The 17919-nt window shown below is 43.5% G+C and overlaps 1 protein-coding gene across 3 annotated transcripts in view; it reads left to right on the top strand.

Annotated features, from left to right (window-relative positions):
• Positions 1-17919, top strand: part of KCNMB1 (potassium calcium-activated channel subfamily M regulatory beta subunit 1) — a 228576-nt gene that overhangs the window by 193279 nt on the left and 17378 nt on the right. For all 3 annotated transcript variants that reach the window (XM_063928307.1, XM_063928308.1, XM_063928309.1), the window contains exons 2-3: positions 8084-8296; positions 11464-11659. In XM_063928307.1, coding sequence (XP_063784377.1) covers positions 8163-8296; positions 11464-11659 — 330 coding nt within the window. In that variant the 5' untranslated portion in view covers positions 8084-8162. The remainder of the gene's footprint in view (positions 1-8083; positions 8297-11463; positions 11660-17919) is intronic.

The following is a 17919-nucleotide window of genomic DNA, read 5'->3' as shown; positions in this document are numbered from 1 at the left end:
TTTTTCATGAATACGACTGGATGGATTTTAAAATAATAATAGAATATGTATAAAGTAACATATTAAAGAAGCAATTTTTCTCAAAACTTGATGAGGGAGTAGGTACAGAACTAAAAAAGATTGTATGTTTTGTTCTCTCCATCCCTGTTTCAAATGGTGCCTGCGAGCGCACTTTCAGCATTGTAAATGATATTTGGTGTAAGTAGAGAAACCGCCTGAATGAAGCGCACATGAAAGCAGAAGTTCTGACTTTTATAAACTTTAAAATGGACTGAAAAGAGTTCTATGCAGGGGCGGAACTCTGGGAGGCAGTGGAGTCGGCTGCCGCCGGGCTCCTGACCTCAAGGGGGCACATCTTCTCCACTGTCTCTCGCTGCCTGACCCTGAAGATCGTTCGCTGCGAGGAGCTTTCGTATCAGTGACACGGAAGCTGCCTCCTACTATATACAGAGAGCTGGCTGTGGCTACAGCTAGGGGGAGCTCCAGAACGCAGCTCCTGCCAGGCCCTTCCAGATGAGCTGGCCGAGTGATGCTCTCTGTTCTTCCGTTGGGCTGATAGCAGCAGGTAGGCACTGGCAGCACTTGCCTCAAGCTGCACTGTGGGTGTGTGTGTAGTTTAATAAATGTTGGCAGCACTGTGTTTTTTGTGTGCATGTTTAAGTGATGTGTGCATGTTTAAGTGATGTGTGTGTGTGTGTGTGTGTGTGTGTGTGTGTGTGTGTGTGTGTGTGTGTGTGTGTGTGTGTGTGTGTGTGTGTGTAGGAAGCATGTGTTTGTTTTTGTTTGTGTGTGTGTGTTTTTAAGTGAAAGAGGTTGTGTGCGTGTAAGGGAGATGTGTGTGTGTATCAGGGACGTGCAGTCAGGGGAGGCAGGGGAGGCAGTGCCTCCCCTGTCATTAATGATTAAGATAATACAAAGAAGATGCATATGACACATATTCTGTGTCATATGTATCTTCTTAATATTATTCTTTGCATTGCTGTTTTCTTTTTGTGTTTGGGAGGCACCGATCGTGGTGCCTCCCGTTGTCACTGGGGAAAGTATGGGGAGCGGGGGGCGGGCACGGGCGGGGACTAGCCATGGGCTGTAAAAGCCCATTGAAAATATATGGGAAAGCGGCACCATTAGTGGTGCCGCTTTCATACAGGGACGTGCTTTCAACCTATGAAAGCACGTCCCTGTCAGTGAGACCACAGTGATTGGCCAGCGGATCCGTCACTGGATCCGCTGTCAATCACTGTGTGGGCGACGCTGGCGGAGGAGGTGCGGGCGGCTGGATGCGGCGATGGTGCGGGCGGCGGGGTGCGGCGGTGGTGCGGGCGGCGGCGGTGCGGGTGGCGGGTTGCGGCGGCGGAAATTTACCTTTATCCTGCAGAGTTTGGCAGCGGAGCGGTTCCAGTTTCAAAAATGGCGCCTCAGCGTCATTTTTTAAATTCAAGATGGCCGCCGCGAGCCAATTGGCTCGCCGCATCATCGCCCCGCCCCCTCCGGCTGACTTATATAAGTCAGCGCGAGGCGGAGGAGAGTCAGTCCGACGGCGGAGGAGGAGCAGTGAAGAGCTCCTGAAGAAAGAAGACGCCGGAAGTCCTGGCTGGGCGGCGGCTATGCAAAAGAGCTTAGCAGCCGCCGCCCACCAGGTGAAGACGCTGAAAGCCCTGGGGGCGTGGCGCCCCCCAGGTGAAGACGCCGGAAGCCCTGGGAAGGCGGCGGCCACGCAAAAGAGCTTAAAGGCCGCCGCCCCCAGGTGAAGACCCAGTTTAATAAAGCTTATTTTCAAGACGTGTGGTGTTTTATTTTAATATTTTCTTTACAGGTGGACTACAGGTGCCAGCGGGCCCTTTATGTCCGGGCATGCTGGCACTTGTGGTTCTCCAAGTGCCAGCATGCTGGGGCAGGCTTGCTGGGACCTGTAGGCTACCTGTAAAGAACAATATTACTATTCTTTGCAGGTGGACTACAGGTGCCAGCAGGCCCTTTATGTCCGGGCATGCTGGCACTTGTGGTTCTCCAAGTGCCAGCATGCTGGGGCAGGCTTGCTGGGACCTGTAGGCCACCTGTAAAGAATAATATTAACACACAATGAACCCTGCACCCACCGCCACCAGGGGTGCGGGGCATAGCACTGGGCTATCAGCCCAGTGCTGGTTATTGCTCGGGAGGGGGGACCCCATTTTTATTTTTTGGGGTTCCCACTTTCCGAGGAATTCCAACCCTGGGCTGACTGGCTGGGGGGGCAGATTAATGTTATGGCAGGGGGACACCACACTGAGTGTCTCCCCTGCTATGGCATTACTCCCCCTGGCTGGTTCTGCCTAGTGCTGGTTTTACTGATGTGTTGGGGGACCACGCTTTTTTTTTTTCCGGGGGGGGGGGGCTTGTTAGCTGCCAGTGCCTCCCCAACCAGTGACCTCACCGCACGTCACTGGTGTGTATGTGTGAGAGAGGCATATGTGTGTGTGTGTAAGTGAAAGAGGCATGTTTGTGTGTTTAAGTGAAGGAAGTGTGTGTGTGAGTTTAAATGAAGGAGGGGTGTTTGTGTGTGTGTGAGTTTAAGTGAAGGAAGCATGTGTAAGTGAGAGGCGTTTGTGTAAGTGAGAGGTGTGTGTGAGTAAGTGAGGATTGTGTGTGTTTAAGCGAAGGAGGTGTATGCGTTTAAGCGAAGGAGGCATGTGTGTGTTTAAGCTAAGGAGGCATGTGTAAGTAAGAGGCGTGAGTGTAAGTGAGAGGTGTGTGTGTGTTTAAGTGAAAGTGGCGTTTGTGTGTGTGTTTAAGAGGCGTTTGTGTGTTTTTTATATATATATATACTGCATATCGGCACACCACTGCGCCAAAGCATCTACATTGTGACACGCTGATGGGTGAAGGAGTACTGTAGGTGTGCTATAACGGTATGCTGGTGTCTATTTTATTGTGATGACTGACTTGGAGTGCCGTCCACTTTGTATGTGTATCTGTATTACTATTTGGAAAGGCAGCTGAGCACGCTACTACTGTTCAACATGAGTGCCGGATAGCTACATATGAAGGGTGTGTGTGTATACAATATGTAGGGGGGGGCACCAACATTTATCATGCCTCCGGGCGACTGGGGCAAACTTACGCCACTGGTTCCATGCATTTGTTTGTTCAAAGCCAGACATATTAAAGTCTGTGCCTTCACATGATAAATATATGTATATATATATATACCGTGTCAAATATAAAATACTTTTACTTACATACAAGGCTATTAACCAAACTGCACCATCATACATCTCCTCACTCATCTCAAAATATCTCCCTACCAGACCTCTCCGCTCTGCACAAGATCTGCGTCTCTCATCCACATGCATTACCTGTTCCCACTCAAAATTACAGGACTTTACCTGTGGAATGCACTCCCACGCACAATAAGACTCTCCTCTAGTCTCCAAATCTTTAAACGTTCCCTGAAAACTCATCTCTTCAGACAAGCCTACCAAATTTCAGACCCACACACATAACCTTCAATGCTTCCCTATCAAGTTACATCCCCTCTGTACAGTCCACATAAACTCACATTTTGTCTTCCAACATTGCTGGGTGATCATATCATACAACCCATTAAGAACCTAGCAATCTGGGGAACAATTATGTAACAGGTAGCATCTATCCTTGTGTATCAATGCCTATTTCCCTATAGATTGTAAGCTTGCGAGCAGGGCCTTCCTACCTCTGTCTGGCTGTCTGTCTTTGCCCAGTTTTGTTCTATAACTGTTGTTCTAATTGTAAAGCGCAACGGAATATGCTGCGCTATATAAGAAACTGCTAATAAATAAATAATAAAATATAGCTTTAAGAAGTAGAATACAAATTTTAAAAAAGGTGCGTACCAAACTGTTCTGGACTTTTTGTCTATATAAAAGTAGTTTTTTCAAAATTTGGTGTATTTCTAATAAAATACATATTTACTATTTTATAAACATGGTACATCATTTTATTTACATGAACATTGCTTGGTGTCGTGGGGGTGGGGGTGGGGGTGGGGGAATGGTGGGGGTCAGGGAATGGATCTCCAGGAATCGATGATGCACGAGGTGGCAACCCTAGTGACACCTGTGGTACCCTCAGGTTGCCCCTTGTTAGCAATACTCTTACCGAAATACAATGGTGCGTTGTCATCTCTGTTTTCTTCACGGAGAGGTCTGGGAATGCGAGTGACACCTTTTCTTACATATGAGAGACAACATTCACTAATAACATGCGTTTATTTGATGCAGGATTTGGTGTATGATTCATCAAAGATAGGCAATCACAATGATAAGATAAGCTGAAGGCTGCATAAGCCTGAAGCCATATAAGAGCCCAATTTTTTGTGATTGGTTGTTTGTGACTAAGCAGTTGCTAGGCAGATCAGTGTGTTCTTGGGTATTTTCCTATAGGATTATAGGGCTGTCCATCAAGGGTTTAGGGGTTGGTCTTGGAATAATATATAAGCCATGGTCATGTGACTCAGACTTCCTCTTGCCATTTTGGAATGCCCTCCCGCCCGCCCTGACTATATTTTTTTCCCCTACATCTTGTCTTTCTTGGTGGGCTCTTGACAGCCAGATTGGCGGGAAGTCGCTACCAACCAGCGGTCAGATGGGCATAAGTGGTCATTGTGGGGCACCCTCTTTAGAAGGACGGCAGGTGTGTCCTTACCTTGCGGTTGGACATTTAGACGTTCCCCTGCGGGAACCGAACGTTTGCCAGAGAAAAGAGTGGTGAGTCCTGCACAATGCGGGTTATGCAGGGAGGAGGCGGGGTTTGGGTACTCCCCTCCTTGGTGGTTGGATTTCATCCAAGGGACTGGAGCTGGTGTCTGGTAGCGACTGGTCCTTTGCCATCCTCCAATATAAAATTAATTCAATTACAATTATAGTTTAAAGAACAGGTCAGCGATCAATAAATATCGTCTGACCTTTAACTACAGCTAACCGTCTTCGTGTCGTTATTTTAGTGTGTCGTTATTTTAGTGATAAGCTAGCTTAAAGAAGTGTTTATGTCAATTGCGATAAAATTATGGGCGCCTTATAAAATATGACACAATTGATTACAACTTAGACAACCCTTTGAACCTGGATCTGTCTATGATACTTGCTGCTTACAACTCACTCCTTTCTGATTTGATAATCACTTCTCTATTACTGATTAACTATTATTTCGTGCAAATTAACTCTCAGCACAATCACTCAGGGATCACTATAAAATTGCTTCACCATTGGGCCTTAATACATGTGCCAATTATACTCTGCAGAGTTAGGGTTAGAACTGTTCAACTCTCTGACTTTTCCCTGAACCCACCGGTTCAATTAGTTTAATATCTTAGGAAGAGTAATCGTTAAACACAGCATCAGTTAATTACCTCAATCAAATCTCAATTACTGTATAACTGTTAATATCGGGTACCCGAACACACATAAAATCATATATATTTGTGTATGCCCCACTTTGTAACTTGCACCTGTGCACAGGGTTTTAGGGCTACAGTCTGTCGCCTGACCTTGCTTCCTTTATGACACACAAGTACTGACAGTGGCAGTTTAAGATGTCGCCAAGCGCAATAATATGGGCAGTATCCAGTGTGGGCCCAAACAATGGCACTGACCGTAATGTAAATCTCAGTTTGTGTGGCCTCTGTAGAATTCCCTCTGAAGGGGTATCGTTCTGTCACTGTCTATTACCAATGTGATTTAAACAACTGCGATTCTTCAGTCACTAATAACCAGAGTCTCTTTGACTATAAATGTGTCCTGCCAATCTTGGGGTTCACCGTAGGATAGGTAATTCAATTGTTGTGTTGTGCCACTGTGAAGACTAATCAAGGAGCTTTGCACTCATGCACAGTCACTTTATTATACTGCAGTGTCATAGGTTTTATCCCAGGCTTTCAGTTGCTCCACTGGCAAGGCCAGAACTGCAGTCTTTTCTACTGCCCCACCGCACTGTGCTGCGTACCTCACACCTCAGTGTCTAGGTTTGCCAGACTCACGTGTCCCACGACTGTAGCGATGATCTGTTACGCAGGGACCACTTCACATCAGCACCGCTTATCAGATGGTGACGCGCCGCGCTGCCCGTGTCTCCTCTGCTCTGGTCAGCGTCATTCGGATACTCGGTGGCACGAACACACTGCTCCGCTTCTCTTCTCTCTGTTGCTGAGCTGCACTCTACCACCGCATGTGGAATACTCTCTGCCCAGACCACGCCGCTTCAGCTCTGTCAGGTACAGTCTCACTCTGAGCAGGCTTCTCTGGCGTCTGACGTCACATCCCCTCACTGCAGCTTATATCATCTCTCCTTTTTTCCGCTCTCCTCTCAGGCACACACAGATTCTCCTGGGTCTCAACACCCTCCAGGCTGCTTTCGTTTTGCACAGCCTAGCGCCCAGACTGTCATTGTAGAATCCTAGACTGTCACAGTTCATCAAGTGACACAAGCCACAGCCTGTAACCCTTTCCTATATTTCCAAAAAAGGGGTATCACTCAGGATCGATATGCCACACACCCTTGGGCCTGCTCATTCTAATATGGTATAACATGAACTGAAGAGCATTATAATGATACATAATATGAACTGGGGCACAGTGAGGTGACATAATATGTACTGGATGCACTATAGTGTGGTATAATATTAACTGGCTCACTAATGTGGCACAATATGTAGTGGAGACACTATAGTATGGCATAATGTAATCTGGGGGCACTGTAATGTGGAACAATAGGAAGTGGAAACACTACAGTGTGCCAAAATATGAACTGAGGACACTGTAACGTGGCATAATATGAAGTGGAGGCACTATAGTGTGGTATAATATGAACTGGGAGCACTTATGTCATAATGTGAATTGAGGGTAGTGTGTTGCATACTGTGTACTGGCAGCCCTACAGTGTGACATAATATGAACTAAGGCACTACTATGGGGCATCTCTCTAGAAGCTTTGGAACAAGGGCCCCTTCAAAATGTTGCTATGGGGCCCCAAATAGTACTGGCTGCGCCCTTGGGCACATACAAGCAATAGTCTGTGCTATAAAGGCAAATAAGTGTGCATGTGCATGAGGAACAGTTATGTAGATGTATGAAGCAATGAAAAGAGAAGTAACTCAGTGGAGAAGTTGCCCATGGCAACCAATCAGCTGCTGCTTATAATTTTAAAAAATGCACTTGATCAATGTTACCCTAATGTTTTAATTTTTGCCATGGGCAACTTCTCCACTAGCTCACTTTTACGCATTTTTCACTGTTTCGTACATCTTCCTCCGTGTGTAAGGGCCTGGAAGTTGTGCACTTGACCTTTGTTCATTTCAGTCAATCAGTGAACTAAGCACAAGTTCCAAAATGTAGTTCAGATTCAAACCATACCGACTTAGGCAGACTAGATGGGCCGAGTGATTCTTATCTGCCGTCAATTTCTATGTTTCTCTAACTACTGCAGTCCATAATGACATTTAATGGGTAGGAGCTGATGTTGTATGAAGAATGGTGATATATGCTAGCCTTTCCAGTCTATGGGGGAGATGTATCAAGCCATCTAAAGAGTGGAGATGTGCACAAGTGGATAAGTTGCCCAATTAGCCAATCAATAACAACTAATCACCTTCTACCTTTTATAGAATGTACAGTACTTGATAAATACTAACTAGCAGCTGGTTGACTGCTATGGGCAACTTGTCCACATCTCCACTCTAGAAAGTTTGATACAATTCCCCCAATGCTACAGTTTGGAGATCTGCTGACCTTTGTTGGAGTGGGCAGTAGGAGAGGTGTCTTGGGGAACTACGTCAGGAGCTAATTTGCAGCCACCTAATGCAGCAACACATTTACATAACTACAGCAATAAGTCTATCAGTAAAATGCATTGTACTCTGCTGTGGTGGTGACCGTTATTACCTCTTCCATGAAATCAGCTCTGATTGGATAATATTCAAAAATATTGACCACTGTTATGTTTTATGCAATGATCAGTCCATTCTTTCTATCCATCAGATGACTGCTATACGTTTTTATGTTCACACTGTTATTGTATGTGCCATACTTTCCATGGAGAGAGTAACCCATACTGTATATTCTTATTTCCACAGCTACATAGGAATGGAAATTTTAATTTGCTCCTTAAATCGATGAAACAGTCGTTGGCCAGAGGACATAAATGCATGCAAGATGGGAAAGAAACTTTTCATGGCCCAAAAGCGTGGGGAGACGCGAGCAGTGTGCCTGGGCATTGGAATGATTATATGTTCAGTAATGATATTCTTTCTACTCGGAGTCACCGTGCTGCCTAAATATCTTAAAAGGTATATTTTACTTATTTACCTTATACAGTGAATCTGATTAAAACTGTTTCTCATAAAACAGAATAATATACAATAAACACATTTCAAAACATTTATGTTTCACCACCCACAGCTGTAGCTGTGCTTAATTATTCACACCGCAGAGTTCAAAGGCCTGCCAACTCAGGGCAACATTTTCACAGTATGATCCATCAAACATAATACATAATACATTGGAAAACAAAACACTTAACATGGCAGGAATAGCATGGCAGGCAGTATTGGAAAACGTAACACATACTGTGGAAAGGGAAAAATATATTTTGCAGTATTTTTTTTCTAATGTTATTAGTACAATTGACTAGCAGTGATATGGGGCCTTATTCAGGTTTGTTAGCAAAGCAAAAAAGTAAGCAATTGGGAAAAACCATGCTGCACTGGAAGTGGGACAGATGTAACATGTGCAGAGAGATTAGATTTGGTTGAGGTGTGTTCAAACTAAAATCTAAATTGCAGTGTAGAAATTAAGCAGCCAGTATTTACCTTGCACAGAAACTATATTGCTTATGTTTTTGGATTGCTAACAAACCTGAATAACCCCCATAGTCTTCTGGAAGCAGAAGTACATATGTGTCCTAATACACTAAAGACGGTATCTAATTATCCGTGGATAAGTGATTTGCTGGAGCCTATCCAATTAGCCCTGATGCCGGCACTTACCGAGACCTGGTGCACTGAGCAGGGCTATTTGGTGTAACTTCAGCAATAGAGTATGAGGGCACTCTGCAAAGTGATGATACAAAATCAAAATGTAGATTTAGCAAACCTTGTAAAAAAGATAAATAACAATGTTGCCCATTGCATCCAATCAGATTCTGCAGATGCGTCCTCCTACATCCTTGCTTCAGTCATGTTAAACAGTCCTTTTACCCACACCATGCACACTCGGCAGCGCAGAGTTTTTATGTGCGACCTTTTCTGTTTAAATGCATTGCTCTGCGAATATAGGGGGTAATTCCAAGTTGATCGCAGCAGGAAATTTGTTAGCAGTTGGGCAAAACCATGTGCACTGCAGGGGAGGCAGATATAACATTTGCAGAAAGAGTTAGATTTGGGTGGGTTATATTGTTTCTGTGCAGGGTAAATACTGGCTGCTTTATTTTTACACTGCAATTTAGATTGCAGATTGAACACACCACACCCAAATCTAACTCTCTCTGCACATGTTACATCTGCCTCCCCTGTAGTGCACATGGTTTTGCCCAACTACTAACAAAGATCCTGCTGCGATCAACTCAGAATTACCCCCATAAAGCACACGCAGCTTTTGCTGATTTAAATGATATGCGGCATGCCTATATTCAGTATGTGACTACAGCCGTATCTGCATACGAAATGCTATGTTACAGTGTTTTTCTGGAAATTCAGCATGAATCACGTCATCGGTCCCCGCATCGGACAGCGACACCTGTGGGGGGACTGCTGGGGACTGTGGAGGGAGGCCGGCAGACTTGATTATTCTTCCAGGAGGCCGGGAATGCCATGCGATTTTCGTCAGCCTCCCGGCCATTCCGAGAGAGTAGGCAAGTATGCAGCACATTAGACAGACAGCAGAGGACACTGGCTAACTACAGCCCCCCGCAGCCACTGCAGGGGCTTGGAGGCGCCAGGTTTGGGGAGGGGCGGGGCACAGAATGTTCCCATGCGGACTAGTTGTCCGCATGTAAATCTGCTAAAGTCCCTCCAAAAATGGCTGCTGCCTTGGAAGAGACAGGTGCTAGAGGTCGTACTTGACCTCTAACGTCTGACTCCCCTGTCCCTGAACAGCCCTGCAGCATGATCCAGAAATGCCAGAAGCGTGTTACACCCCTGGCAATGAACATTAACCCCTGGCATTGAGCATGACACCCAGAGCATATGAAACCGCTAGCAACGAGCATGCAATCCCTGGCAATGAGCATGGGTGTGTCGGACACTTTTTTGGCTTGGGGGAGCAAAACTTCTAGTTATGCCACTATCAGAGGATGTGAAAACAACGGTTAAAGTGGAGGTAGCTGGTGGGCGAAAGTGGTACCAAAACCTTATAAATGAAAATAAATTTTATTTAAATCAAATAAAACCATTTACATGTAACAACTTGCACTTAATAAAGTTAAAGTATCTCCACCACTGACCGGACATGCTAAAAGTGTATGGCATTTGTAAGCTGGATCATGATTGTTAATGGATACACAATTTCTATTGCATCTTCTGATTCTCACACTTTTCAAAACAGGAAGAAAATGAGAAAGTTATCCTGGAATAGCAGGACATATTGTACTGTACAGAAACATTAAAGACTAAAATATGCAGAAAAATACATCAATTTCTGGAAGGCTGGAGGAAATTGAAAGTGAAATAGTTCAAGAGGCTAATTACTAATAAATGTATGAGCAAGCGGCAGCAAACATCTTCCTTAATCCAGCGCTACTAGCCTCTTTTTATTATAACAGTTTCATATTTTGGGCAGTGATACATCTCTGTGAAGTTATATAGAAATAGAATTTGACAGCAAATAGGTACCCACTTGGCCCATCCAGTCTGACCTAAATACATGCACATGCACACACTTACACACTAGGGTTCATTTATTGTTGGGAACCAATTAACCTACCAGTGCATACCTCCCAACATCATTGAAGCAAGACTTGGGACTGCGCTCCTGAGAATGGGGCATGGTCTCTGCAGAAGGAGGCATTGCTTCACGTCAATGCCTCAAACGCGAGCCACGTCTCCATTTTCCATCACAATGATTTGATATTTAACCTTAAGGTGGCATCTGGAGAAATTATCCTGGGTTACTGTACCTGATTATGACTAAATCACCCAGCAGTTATTTGATGCATACTAGGGCTGTACAGTTGTCCGCGGCCCTTGGACGGCATTCTCACTGCAGTAAGACACCTGCATTTGGCTTGCAGGGTGTCTGGATTGGCACTCTGCAGCCAGTAGCTCTGATACAAAGCTGCCCAGAGCGGGCACACACACTGCAGCCTGTAGAGTGCTCAACGTACTGCTGCTGTCGTGATGTGACGTGTGTGGGGGGCAGAGCCAGCACATAGCCCTGCTCAGTGTTAACACATACTGTATCTGTAAATTTGATAAGATTGTATTCATAGCAAACCTAACTGAGTGCTTTGTTTTCCTAGTGTGTGGACTGAAAAATCTAAATGCACCCTCGTCCAGGCTACTTTCAAAGAAAAGGCCAGTTGTACCCATAGCATTAACACAAAAAATGAAGTCATATTAAAATATCCCTGTCTGGAGGTACTGGTAAATCTGAATTATTCAGAAGACATTTTCATGCTCTATCACACAGAAGAATCTTTAGAATGGAATTACAAGGTAATGGGAATCCTTTCCATGTATACTGTATCTACTCTTTCTGTTCATAAAACACCCCACCCATTTGTAGTGAGACATCGGTCAGACTGAAAGCGTCCACTGGGTAATGTGCAAAGAAAACTGTTACGCAAAAACACCACTGGGCCTATTTATCAATATACAGTATGGTGATAAGGTTTTCTCTTGCAGCAATGCCACCTGTCACTACAGTTTATCAATAACATCTCGCAGAGGCAGGCGAGTAAACGGGAAGCGGTAAACATACCGGCAGTCGGGATCACAGCGATCACAATATAGATGGCGGAATCCCGACAAGCGGTAATATGCCGAGGGCTGATTCCAGGCAACACAGGCTATTTTCCCTCTGCGGGTGTCCACGACACCCATACAGGGAGAATATAACCTGTGGCGCTTGCCCGGCATACTGGTGACTGGTATGCCGCTGTCGGCCGCTGGTATATCATACTGACTCCAAGTAAACTAGTTAGGAGCAATATGGTTTAATTTAGCACTTTGCCAGGGAATCACAGAGGATATGCACAGGAGCTACACGACTGAATAAACATACACAAAGAAAATATTTCATAGATAAAAAGTATTTTTTTTAAATATATATTTTTCAAAGAATTCTGACTTGAATAAAATGTTTTGTTTAAATAATAAAGCATTTTTTTCATTCATTTTCTTCTGTTATTGCATCCTGAGAGCCTTGTTAAATAGCTTCATGCATTGCATGGAAAAGCTGTCTTTGGTATAACGTGGCAAATCTTATCACTAGCAACGCTTACCTTCAGACATAGCAGAGCAAATTTAACCACTTCACTTGTCTGGTATGGTCGCATTATATGCACCCACACCAGGCTGGGCTTTTCCTGACATGGTTGCATCTGATGTGACCAGTCAGAAAGCTCACCTTGTGGCTGTAGGAAGAGAAGCTTCCTGCAATTGCCGCTGTCAGAGGGACCTCCCCCCAGTGCCTGCTGTGCTGCTGATCCTCCCCCCACTCCACCCCAGTGCCTACTGTGCTGCTGATCACTGCTGATTGCTCAGTCCAGCAGCACCCACCACCCAGGTGGCTTTAGACATTAGCAGCCACTGGGGAAATGTAAAAAAAAAGGAGCCCCACAACTATTGGAGGAGCTCCAGAACCTGCAGGGAGGATCTGATGCTGGGGACCTGAAGTCGCGATGTTCCGATCATCGATGATCACTATGTTCTAACCATTAATGTTTCCACCGATGATTAAATAAATAAATATATATATATATATATATATATATATATATATATATATATTTTCAACATGTTGTGTTGTTTCTTTTTAAAGAAACTTGCATTGGACATACTTTAAATGTTCTTAACCTAATTCATTCATAAAAAATGGCAATTTCTGAGCATTTTTTGGAAAAAAATACTCGGTTAAGTGGCTAATGTTGTGCTGTGATCATACAGTACTTGCCGACTCTCCCAAAAATGTTTGGGAGATTCCTGACAGACTCCTGGTAGAATAGGTTACCCGCCCACTTCCCAGTGAAATGTGCCTATTGGGGGCGTGAGGACACCATTCTCAGAGTATCGAGCCACTGGGCTCTGCCCCCTTTTTATAGATCCGCTATTTGTGGCATTATGCACTCTCCCAGAAGGGAACATTTTATAGTTGGCAAGTATGGTTATAATACAATGTTATGTACTATTCTTGCTTGGGTTTTAATGATGGTGCACTTTTATTTACTCAAACAAAAATATTGCATTCTCCGCTATTGCTGTCAGTCTTGTGGCCCATAAATGAAATATTGACCGCCACATATTTTCTGTGACATCCAGTTTCCCACAGAATGCTTTAGACTAGATTTTGTAATTTCAAGATCTGTTCGTAACATAAAATATAAATGTACTGTAATAAATGCAAATAATATTCTAGAGCATCTCATAAAAAATGTTAAATAACCATATCTACATGCTACTTTTAAAAATGTAAAAAATTATAATAATTATATGTTCAAATATAATTTAATGGCTGTAATGTTTTCAGACATTACATATTGGGTTCATACATTCTATCCATGAAAATATAGAGTAATCTTTTGAAGGACACTGCGCAACATTGTTATAATGCAATAATAGTGAATAGTAGTTTATTGATAAACAATAGGTATTAAACAAAGTATTATATATATATATATATATATATATATATATATATATATCACAAAAAATGGAAAATACTGCGCCACAAATGAAAACAAAGATAAAGACTCTGCAATCCAACATATATGGCTGTTCTGCTTTGACACTCCCGATATATAGGGTGTCTGCTGGTCCCACAAGTAATACTGGGATGGTAAATCCCTGAATTTAATTGAATTTAGGAAGGAAAAGGATGGGGGGTAGCGACCACTGGTGTCTATAAACAAATTAAAAATACTTAAAACAATTAAAACATTTATTAAGAATTCACAATCTTTTTCTAAAAATGGGACACAAGGTAATTACACATATTTAAAAACATGACATAAAGTGCAAAAAGTTAAAATGCTTATCTGAGTCAGAGGTCAAATGCTGCTCAACGCGTTTCGTCATACAGACTTCATCAAGGGGCCCTTCCTATATATATATATATATATATATATATATATCTATCCCCAAAGAGATAGGCAGACTTTCCGCTTTAATTTGAGGGTATTTACATCCAAATCAGGTGAACGGTTTAGGAATTACAACGGTTTATATATGTGCCTCCAACTTTTTAAGGGACCAAAAGTAATGTGACAATCGACTCAAAAGCTATTTTATGGACAGGAGTGGGCTATTCCCTCATTATTTCATCATCAATTCAGCAGGTAAAAGGTCTGGAGTAGATTCCAGGTGTGACATTTGCGTTTGGAATCTGTTGCTGTCGACTCTCAATATGAGATCCAAAGAGCTGCCACTATCAGTGAAGCAAGCCATCATTAGGCTGAAAAATCAAAACAAACCCATCATAGAGATAGCAAAAACATTAGGTGTGGCCAAATCAACTGTTTGGAACATTCTTAAAAAGAAAGAATGCACTGGAGAGCTCAGCAACACCAAAAGACCCAGAAAACCACGGAAAACAACTGTGGTGGATGACAGAAGAATTATTTCCCTGGTGAAGAAAAACCCCTTCACGACAGTTGCCCAGATCAAGAACGCTCTCCAGGAGATAGGTGTATATGTGTCAAAGTCAACAATCAAGAGAAGACTTCACAAGAGTAAATATAGAGGATTCACCACAAGATGTAAACCATTGGTGAGCTACAAAAACAGGAAGTCCAGATTACAGTTTGCCAAACAACATCTAAAAAAGCCTTTACAGTTCTGGAACAACATCCTATGAACAGATGAGACAAAGATCAACTTGTACCTGAGTGATGGGAAGAGAAGAGTATGGAGAAGGAATGGAACTGCTCATGATCCAAAACATACCACCTCATCAGTGAAGCATGGTGGTGGTAGTGTCATGGCGTGGGCATGTATGGCTGCCAATGGAACTGGTTCCCTTGTATTTATTGATAATGTGACTGCTGACAAAAGCAGCAGGGTGAATTCTGAAGTGTTTCGGGCAATATTAATTGCTCATTTTCAGTAAAATGCTTCAGAACTCATTGGACGGCGCTTCACAGTGCAGATGGACAATGACCCGAAGCATACTGCGAAAGCAACCAAAGAGTTTTTTAAGGCAAATAAGTGGAATGTTTTGCAATGGCCAAGTCAATCACCTGACCTGATTCCGATTGAGCATGCATTTCACTAGATGAAGACAAAACTGAAGGGAAAATGACCCAAGAACAAGCAGGAACTGAAGCGTTTGCAGTAGAGGCCTGGCAGAGCATCACCAGGGATGAAACCCAGCGTCTGGTGATGTCTATGCGTTCCAGACTTCAGGCTGTAATTGACTGCAAAGGATTTGCAACAAAGTATTAAAAAGTGAAAGTTTGATTTAGGATTCTTTACTCTGTCCCATTACTTTTGGTCCCTTAAAAAGTAGGAGGCACATATAGAAACCGTTATAATTCCTACACAGTTCACCTGATTGGGATGTAAATACCCTCAAATTAAAGCGGAAAGTCTGCAGTTAAAGCACATCTTGTTTGTTTCATTTCAAATCCATTGTGGTGGTGTATAGAGCCCAAAATATGAGAATTGTGTCGATGTCCCAATATTTATGGACCTGACTGTATATACAGATTGAGCTTCTCTGCTGCACCTAGGTGCACCATGGTTTATTAGCATATATATGGATAGTCCATTGAATGGTGGGTGCTCCCAATGGGCCGGGTGGGTCCACAAATATACCGCAAAAGTTCCAAAGATTTGGAGGTGCACTCTCACAAAGAAAACTCTCGTATCAGCTTCTCATTTAGATCACCATTATTTTATTGTCGACGTTTCGGTCTGGTCACAGGCCTTTATCAAGACAGGTGATGTAATATGTCACATATTCAATGCTTTTGACAAATGAGTTTAATCTGCAAATAGACAGTAATAACAATTACAAACGGTAAGCCTCACCGGCCCCTATAGGGGCCAATTCACAGAAACAGACCCGCCACCAATTTCCACCATAAAGGTGATGAAAACATTCAGTAAAGGTGTACAGATGAAGTGTGTCCACAAATACCTTGAGGACCTACTGTTGTTCACAAGCTCTTGCAAGGGTCACAAAGTCACATGATTTTAAAATCATACTTGGAAAAAATCCATACTGTCAAAAGAGAACCAATACATATTGCCATAAGTCCGTGTATGATTTACAAACCAATACCTATCTAACCATATTCAACAGAATTAATGGTGATACCAAGCTATTTAGAATACCTGGCTCAGGTGGCCTAGATGCATGGATGCAGCAGCTTCAGTGGGGAGGCTAACGACTATAGCCGTCCAGCTACAAGTAGCGATCTGTACAAACAACAGTAGCTTAGGTATCTAGTATCACATTTACAATCATGGAAACCTCACTCAGGGATAAAAAACGCATATCAGTACTCACATCTGACAGGAGCCGCTGGCACGCACTGCTGCATGCTGCCTCACTGTCTGTGAACTCTATTTAAGCTCCCCAGACCGGAAGTGCCCCCCAGTTACCGGAAGTCGCTGTTATCGGTAAAGCAAACTCCAAATAACTACTTTTTACCATCCCTTAAACAAGAGACTAGGTCATGGATCCCCTAAACAACTGCAGTTATTACCATAAGTTAAATGCAGACAACCAGTTCATCAGAACGGCGCTGTACACCAAGCGCCTTTCAATCCATCACACTTCCGGCCGTGTGAACTCCCGGAAGTGCGTCACTGTGCGTTTCACCGCTCGTCAGCGGGGACGCGCGAACCCTGCATCGTCGCACATTCCATTGCCGGCCAGTGGGGACACGCTCAGCGGCGCATAGTCAGAGACTGACGGTAGATATACATTTGGTCCAGCGGGACACTAAGTGTAAACCACCTAAAAAAATGTATGACAATCTTCTACCCAGAGAGCGAATCGCTTTGAAACAGCTAAAAGATGCAACTAATATAGTAATCCGGCCAGCCAATAAAGGTGGGGCAGTTGTTGTCCAAGACTGGTATGACTACCACCAAGAAGTCATGAGACAACTTTCTGACACCACTACCTATGCACGGTTTAAAACCAATCCTGTTTTAGCTGTAAAAAATAAGATCGATGTGGCTATCAAAAGGGGCTTAGCACAAAGATGGATCACGGATGATTTAGCACAATATTTTACGGTTGAGCATCCACGATGCCCGATCATATATTTGTTGCCGAAAATCCATAAGACACTTACGAACCCTCCAGGACGGCCCATAATTGCCGCTGAAGGCTCTTTACTTCAACCACTAGCTATCTTTTTGGATAGCGTATTACAACCCATGGTCCATTCGATTCCTAGTTATCTGAAAGATACCGGTGACTTTTTGCAATGTGTGTCGGACATCAAGGTGACCAGTGGAACTCTACTGGTGACCCTTGATGTCTGCTCGCTCTACACAGTGATACCTCACTCTGAAGGAGTGGAAGTATTAAGATGAGCATTTGAGAGAACCCCCTGTGTTGGTTATCCCACTGAAGTTTTGTTGGAACTAGTTGAGTTAGTGCTTACTAATAATCACTTTTTGTATAAAAAGGATTTTTATATGCAGACCTCTGGTACGGCAATGGGGTCTAATTTGGCCCCTGCGTATGCTAACTTATTTATGGCATGGTATGAAGCTACTCACATTTTTCCCCGATATGG

Source organism: Pseudophryne corroboree, chromosome 6 (genome assembly GCF_028390025.1).
Source record: "Pseudophryne corroboree isolate aPseCor3 chromosome 6, aPseCor3.hap2, whole genome shotgun sequence".
In the NCBI taxonomy this organism is placed as follows: Eukaryota; Metazoa; Chordata; class Amphibia; order Anura; family Myobatrachidae; genus Pseudophryne; species Pseudophryne corroboree.
The sequence above is the reverse complement of the archived record's forward strand: the minus strand, read 5'-3'. Positions and strand labels throughout refer to the sequence as shown.